Raw genomic sequence first — 8,077 nt, 5'->3', positions numbered from 1 at the left:
CCAACGGATCCATAATTTAGGATTTTCCCCGTCAAATGATGGAAAATTCAATTGAGGCAAATGACCCCGAACAGCCCCGCCAAAACCACCCGCAGGCGCTTGTTCCAAACGTGCACTAGACATCTCAATTGGTTTCGACTCAATTCGAGGAATTGGGAGAACCGAAGGCAAGGACTGGCACATACCCCTGACCGGGGGATGAATAAGGGTGGTGACCGACCCAAACTCATCCTCCCGGGAATGAAGTTCGACGCGGTGCCCATGGGGCGAGTTGGTAGGAGATCCGGCGGTTGTGTGCTCGGCAGCCGCAGGGGAAGGCGCGAGTACCCCAACCATGGAGGTCGGTTTGTCCACGACAGCCCGCTCCCAATGACGCGCAATCTTGCCCACCTCCAAGCGCAGATCATCCACGGCGCCTTCCATCCCCACACGCCATTCGTCGAACGCACCGGAGGCTTTCTCGAGCGCCACGACACGATCGCTCTGGTTTTTGGCAAAATCAGAGAACGCCGCCTCCCAGAGAGATTCTTGCTCCGACGCGCGCCGATCCCATTTGGCATCATGATCAGCGAATCGGCGAGCGATCTCGTCCAAGATGATCTGAGTATCTGGATTCATGAGAACTTGCTGACGGCGAAAACGAGTGAAATGGGAATGAATACCAGAAGGATCCAGCGCGAGAACGCGAGGATCGGCCAAGGATCGTTGAATCTGATACCACTGTTAACAACTCGGTATGGATACAAGGTAGCAGTAGAAGAGAACATCAATTAAGAGTAGCAGAGGACGATTAGGAGTAGCAGAAGGTAAGGAGGAAGAAGAGTGGCGGCGGACGAGCAGCAGAACTTGGAGAAGAAGTTGTAGTGAATAATTCTTACATGCCCTTCACCAGGCAACTCTCGTTCTACTTATTCGCAAAGCGAGCACAGCTGCAGCCCATTCACCCAATCCGGCTCATACACCTTTGTAGATTTCTTAGTCGGCCTGCTAACCCGTTGCGCCACAATGGTCCCAGTAGCAGAAGATGTAGTACCGCTAACAAGGCCCGGCACGCCACGCACGGAGAATTGAAGGCTCCCCATGCATCCATCATCATGAAATCATCGCCAGCCAACAGTCGCCACCATTCACGCGCCCAAGCTTACGTGAATTCGACGTACGTGAACACATCGATCATGCATTCACTTCAAAAGATTATTACGGCCGGTGCGCATGCCTGACCCATTGCCCCACCCAAAAACACATGTTAATTTATAAAAAAAACAGATACATCCAATTATATTATCAATGCGTACTATGCTTATCATTACCGGAATCGACCGCTTTGCCGAGTGTTTGAAGCATTCGGCAAATGTTCCTTTACCGAGAGCTAGACGTTGCCGAGTGCCTGACAAAAAACACTCGGCAAAGCCACGGATACCGGTAGTGTATATACACTACCGGAATTTAGCTCTTTGCCGAGTGTCATATTCTTTGCCGAGTGTTTTATTTCGGGCACTCGGCAAAGAGCTCTTTGCCGAGTGCCACGCAAAAAACTCTCGGTAAAAGAAAACACTCGGCGAAGAAGCTCTTTGCCGAGTGTTTTATTTTTGATACTCGACAAAGAGTTTCTTTGCCGAGTGTCTTTTTTTGACACTCGGCAAAGGGCTCTTTGCCGAGTGTCACAAATACAACACTCGGCAAAGAGCTCTTTGCCGAGTGTTTTTTCTTCAACACTAGGCAAAGACAATTTAAAAATCACATTTTAAAGTAGTAAATTAATTCAAATGAAAAAGTTTTCAACTACAAATTTGTATAACTCATCATGATGTACAATTTATATATTGAACATTTCTTCATATGACAAAATAAAAATAAATTTGTTCATAAAACCTATATCTCTCTCGTAGTTTATGAAACTACGAGAGATACGTATAGAATTTGTGCATATTGTTAGAACCATCATCTGAGATAAACAAATTATCAAACAACCAAAATAAACTTTATAGATCTTGAGAAGTTATAAAAGTTTATAGTTGACAACTTTTTTATTTGAAGTCATATTGTCAACGAAAACTACGTCTGAATTTAAAGAATTTAAAATTTGAATTTTGAAAACGACTTCGAAAGGAAAAACCACCAACATGAAAGTTGTAGGTATTGAAGAGTTATGAAACTTTGTAGTTGACAATGTTTTAGTTTGAAATCATCTTGTTATGCAAAACTATGTTTGAATTTTGAAATTTGAATTTTTCAAACTGTCTCGGATGGAAAAACCACCAAAATAAAAGTTGTAGGTCTTGAAATGTAATGAAACTTTGTAGTTGACAATTTTTTGATTTGAAATCATCTTATCATTGAAAATTTCGTGTGAAGTTTTTATATTTAAAATTCAAATTTTATAAACGATCTCGGATGTAGAAACTATTAAAATAAAACTTTTAGATCTCAAAAAGTTATGCAACTTTATAGTTGGTCACATTTTCAAATGAACTCATTTAGTGCCTTAAATAATCAAATTACTCTCGATTTGTTATAGTACATGGGGAATGGAAACGTAATATAAACATAATTGGTGTAGTAGTGTAGTGGTATAGGAGGGTATGCGCGAGAGAGAGGTTGCGAGTTCGAATTTCACCATTTACAAAACATATAAGTTTGATTCAAAATAATAGTGTAAACTGATAGGGCAACAGGTAAGGTAATAGGGTAGGGTTGGAGAGTTGTTCCTAGAATTTAAAAAATGTTTTGCTGTTTTTTTTAATTTTTTCGATTCTTAATTTGCCGAGTGTTTTTCTTTGCCGAGTGCTTTTTGACACTCGGCAAAGTCTTTGCCGAGTGTCCGAAAAAAAGCACTCGGCAAAGAACTCTTTGCCGATGAAATCTTTGCCGAGTGTTCTTTGCCGAGTGTTACACTCGGCAAAGCCTTTGCCGAGTGTAAAATAGTCTTTGCCGAGTGTCTTAGACACTCGGCAAAGAATGCGATTCCGGTAGTGATATGAACATATGCTCTAGCTACTCTTAAAAAAACCATCAATGAAATGTTGACGATGCGACAATAATAAATAGATCATGAAGTTGACAAAACTACGTAAAAGCTAATAAAACCATGACTCGATCTCGGCAGTGGCATGCATGAGTGCGCCAAGAACTAGACAAACTTTGGAAACCGTCCTGGCTTATCATCATATCAGTCTCTGTGTCGTGTGATCTCGTTCATCATCTTAGGGCATGTACAGTGGTGTTTAATATGGAGTCTCTTAAGGTGTTTAAGGGGCTTATTTGTAAAAAAATCTTAGAGCCGTCTCTCCGTGAAGAGACGCCTCTGGCTCGTAAACCAAGTAGCAACAGACGCCTCACTTCCCACTGTACGAATTTGTCGTCTGTTCTATCGATCTGATGCTATACAAATACATTTAATTCTGTATTTATTAATAGACTACGTTTATAGACACTCCATTGTATAATAGAGTCTCTTAGTTGTCTCCTGTGTTTGGAGAACCGTTTTGGTATCTCTCTACTGTACATGCCCTTATCATCATCTCCGATCCCTCTCGCTTTCAGTCTCCGGGCAAATTAAAGCAACCCAACGAACACTCAGATCGGTCCGTACGTGGATGCATGGCGACGCGACAGAGACCGGGTCACACGCTCCACGACACCTCACTGCAGTGCTGTGTGCACTGTTACTGTCGCCGGTCGATGAATGCGCAGCTCAGTCGTCGTCAGGGCCGGCCGGCGGCGACGCACGTAGTACTTTCTCCGTTTTTTTATTTATCACTGTTTAGTTCAAAAAATAAACTAGCCAGCCGCATTCGCATTTCGATCTTAGGGCATGTACAGTGGTGTTTAATGTGGAGGCTCTTAAGGTGTTTAAGGGGGTTATTTGTAAAAAAATCTTAGAGTCGTCTCTCCGTGAAGAGACGCCTCTGGCTCGTAAACCAAGTAGTAACAGACGCCTCACTTCCTACTGTATGAATTTGTCGTCTGTTCTATCGAGCTGATGCTATACAAATACATTTAATTCTGTATTTATTAATAGACTACGTTTATAGACACTCCATTGTACAATAGAGTCTCTTAGTTGTCTCCTATGCTTGGAGGACCGTTTTGGTGTCTCTCCACTGTACATGCTCTTACATACATGGTACGTAGCGCGTCGCTTCGGCTTCAATTCCTAGCGCCTTCAGGTCCCCGTTCTTGCATGCATGGGAAAAGGTAGTCGTCATTATATTAGACCAACTCCAGCAGACTCCCTCTCTGTATCCCTAAAACGCGCGGCCAACAGTTTCTCTCTCCTCTCCGTATCCGTCTCCGTTTCCAGCAGACTCCGTATTTGCACTCCGCATGCAGTCTATGACACCTGGGGCCCGCGAGCAGGAGGTGGCGCATGCAGTCTTCTGCGGAGAGGAGAGAGAATGCGTGAAAATGGGGAGTGCAGGTACACGACGTCTATTTTGCGGAGACGGATGCGGAGCCTGCTGGAGAGCGAAATAGTGCCTCAGACCGTGTAAAATGCGGATACGGAATGGGATGGGGAGTGTTGCTGGAGTTGGGGTGTGTTTGGTTTGGCTTTTGGCTTTGGCTTTTACCTTATAAAAGCCAAAAGCCAAACCAAAGGACTGGATCTAGGAAGCAGCTTTTTCTAAAAGCCGACTTTCTTGCAGTACAAAACTGAAAGCACCTCTAGACCTGCTTTTAGCGGCTTTTGGATGGAACTGTGAAAATATATATGGAAAAACTTTTAGCGACTTTTAGTGGTTTCCACCAAACACTTTTTAGCTTTTTAACAGCTCACAGCCCACAGCAGCTTTTCTCACAGCTCACAGCCCACAGCAGCTTTTTTCACAGCCACAGCCCAACCAAACAGACCCTTGGTCTTACGAGTGGTGTGGTGTGTTCCCCGGACTGGACTGTCCTCTCGTCGCCGTCCTTTGCCAACAGAACGGCGTGCTTTTCGATGTCCATGCATGCACTACACGACGGTTCACTTACAGCGACCTACGGTTGGTTGCTAAAACGGCCTTCAGCGACCTACGGTTGGTCGCTAAAAACTTTTAGCGACCCATAAGGATGGTCGCTATAAGTGCCGTCGCTAAAGGCTTTAGAGACCGACATCTTTTTAGCGACCGACCGTCTGTTGCTAATATTGTATATTTAGCGACCAACCGTGGGTTGCTGTACTATAGGTTTAGCAACCAACAGTAAGTCGTCATACTATACATTTAGCAACCAACAGAAAGTCGCCCTTTTTACAGTTGTTATTAATAAAAATATACATTTAATTAAGCACCACAAATCACAGATTTTTATACACGAATCATAAAGACATACGCAGTTAATCAGTATACCACAGTCATAGATCCATCACATAAACACAAAAGCACCACAATTATATATTCACAAAAGTATCACAATTATAATATCATTTACAACTAGATAAATTACAGATAGCTAGCTAGATCATTCACAAAAGCTCCAGAGATGATCAGTCACAAAAGCACCACAGCGACATCACTCTAGCTTGAAGCAGTTCTTCTCGTCTTCTGTTTTGTCTGACTTGTCTTCCTTCTTCTCTTCCTGTTTAAGAAGAGAAATAAAGAAACCTTCATATTTCCACATACATGCATTACTAGACTAGTCAAGATTCGTGTATTTGCATACATGCACCACAATTATTAAATCTTGCAATGGTTTTTTTGTAGGTGTGCATAGCCATTGCTTGCATATACTAACTGTGTATTTGCATGAAGATTTGGTGATAGATAATATATTTATTCTTATTTAGTCAAGGTGAAGCTGAACAATGCTATAGTCTAGAGGCAACATGAATTTCATTGCATCACAATACAGAGACCTTCACTGGAACCCAAAAAAGAACATACCTCTCTCTGGCTGTGCAATGATGCCAGCAAATCTTTAACAGATGGATCATTGGGATCAACACCAGGAAGTTGTTATTTTACACATAAAAGGGCTAATAAATTATTGAAGCTGCAGCTAAAATGTACATGTATGCCATTAGTTTAAGAATAATACATACCGAATTAAGGATAGATGACACAAACGTTCTGTCTTCAAACACCTTACTCATATCAGTGTCACTGGACATGTTTGCATCCTGGACAGACATTTGAAGAGCTGCATATAAACATATCAGTGTCACTAGAAAGCAGTGGTTCATTTGTCACTACCAGAATTAATTGATAGCAACAAATTATATGCGCTAGAACTGTAGAAGCTGCAAACATAAGAGAAAACACACCCAACACTAAGTCAGGGTCAACTGCACCGGCTTCTGCCATAGCAGAGTCAGTCACAGCTACAGATCCTGAAGCACCACCCTCCATTGACATTGCAAGTGCCTGCTGTAGTAAATCGTCATCATCCTGTGGTCACAGCTATGTTAGCGTTCTGACGTCCACTTGAACTACATTAACTATTAATACAAATAAATAATATACAATACAAATAGTAGAAATGGAAAATAGAATCAGCATTTTAATTGAAAAGAGTCTTTGGTACTTGCAAGTTTGCAACATTTATAATCAATACTACAACAAAAGATAATAGTATAAATTAAGTAAAACTTGTGATTGGAAACTTCATCAGTTATAAAGTTAAGCAAGAACAAGGCACAAAAAATCATGGCACTATGCCACTATCATCAACTGAACACTAAATCATGGCACCAAATGTTTATGAAATTTCTTTAATATATCTTGCAACCACGACAGTATTTTAACTCTCTACAATACACATACACAACTGGTTATAAGAACATACAAAACATGCTCAAGATTATCACCTTCTGTTCAAACGAGAATGACTGAGAGCAAGCGTCATGAAGGAATCCAATGACCTTATCTTGCATCTGCTTCTCACTGATATAACTGACAGCTTTGCTCGTGCAAGATGGAGAAAAAGTGAGAGGGCAATGAATTGGGTATGGTCCAACAACTACTGATAAGGAAGAATTGGGTTGGAGCAGCTAACAGGTAACGGCTACTCCTATTTGAGAGATATAGGCAAATAGTTAGATGACGTATTAGATCACCCCTTCCAAACCTCTCAAATAGATCACCGGCTCTAGACCTCTCAGCTAAGTTTTAGCCGCTAATAACGGTTTGGAAACCGGGTTTTAACTAAGTAGTCAAAAAAGGTGCAGCTAGCAGCAGATAATGGAGTGGAGTCCCTGAAGTGATTAGAAGACAAGCAAAAGGATGGCAAAGCATGTTACCAATACCAGCGTCGTCGGCCTGTGCAGCAGGTCCCCAGGCGGCAGCGACGATGAGGAGCAGCAAGAGGAACGTGACGCAGAAGGACGCTTTGGAACCCATGGCGCGAGCGAGCAGCAAGAGGAACACCCGCATCCGGGCCCTCGACGAGGCCAGCGCCTCGGCAGCCGATGCGCCCGCGGGGCCACCCCCCACTACGGCCACGCGCAGCGTGCACGCTGAAGATGACGAGGAGGTGGTGAGAGGGAAGGGAGAGATAGAGTGGGCGGCGGCTGGGAGAGAAGCAGGGAGCGCGGCTGCTAGGGTTAGGTAGATGGGCCTCTAGTGGGCCTTAGGGTTAGGGAGGGTTTTTTATTTATTTTGAAATGCACTTTTAAATTACTTAAAAATTCATAAAAATTTACAAATAAATAATAAACATTTGAATAAATTATTACGAATGCAAATAAATAATAAACATTTGAATAAAAATTTATTACCCTATTTGTCGTAATAACTAAATTCATTATTTTTAGTTGATGGTTTTTATAGTGTTATAACAACTCAAATATTGCATCATCTTCCATAGGATGCTCGCTAAACTCATCAATGTTTACTTGTTTTAATTAATTTTTAGTCACTAACATCTACAAGTACATTTAGGCTATAAGATTTGATAGTGATCCTTGCTCTATAGCAACCCACCGCTAGTCCCCGACGACATCTATAGCGACCAACCATAAGTTGTTAAATTTCTAGACTTTTAGCGACCAACCGACTGTTGCTACAAAAGGATTTAGCGACTGACCGTCGGTCCTTAACCTTTAGCAACCAACAGTTGGTACCTAATAAGGGTCGCTAAATATCAACCGTCGTGTAGT

The 8,077-nt window shown here is 42.3% G+C and overlaps 1 protein-coding gene across 1 annotated transcript; it reads right to left on the bottom strand.

The window, feature by feature from the left end:
- Positions 1–5,493: 5,493 nt before the first annotated feature.
- On the bottom strand, positions 5,494–7,472 carry LOC111591335 (26S proteasome non-ATPase regulatory subunit 4 homolog). The gene is made up of 5 exons (XM_035967597.1): positions 7,220–7,472; positions 6,788–6,879; positions 6,245–6,368; positions 6,023–6,120; positions 5,494–5,559 (listed from the first exon to the last, which is right to left on the bottom strand). The coding sequence occupies exons 1-5, from the start codon at positions 7,350–7,352 to the stop codon at positions 5,494–5,496; spliced, it is 513 nt and encodes a 170-aa protein (XP_035823490.1). The 5' UTR covers positions 7,353–7,472.
- Between the last annotated feature and the right edge of the window lie 605 nt (positions 7,473–8,077).

Source organism: Zea mays, chromosome 4 (genome assembly GCF_902167145.1).
Source record: "Zea mays cultivar B73 chromosome 4, Zm-B73-REFERENCE-NAM-5.0, whole genome shotgun sequence".
Lineage (NCBI taxonomy): Eukaryota > Viridiplantae > Streptophyta > Magnoliopsida > Poales > Poaceae > Zea > Zea mays.
Note: the sequence above shows the minus strand (reverse complement) of the source record. Positions and strands in the feature narration are given on the sequence as shown.

Excerpts from the sequence above, each read along its gene's own strand:
- LOC111591335 (XM_035967597.1), bottom strand. The coding sequence starts at position 7,352 with ATGCGGGTGTTCCTCTTGCTGCTCGCTCGCGCCATGGGTTCCAAAGCG. Across the intron at positions 6,369-6,787 it reads CATTCTCGTTTGAACAGAAG|GATGATGACGATTTACTACA; the intron begins GTGATAATCTTG and ends CTGTGACCACAG. Across the intron at positions 5,560-6,022 it reads TGTCATCTATCCTTAATTCG|GAAGAGAAGAAGGAAGACAA; the intron begins GTATGTATTATT and ends CTTCTTAAACAG.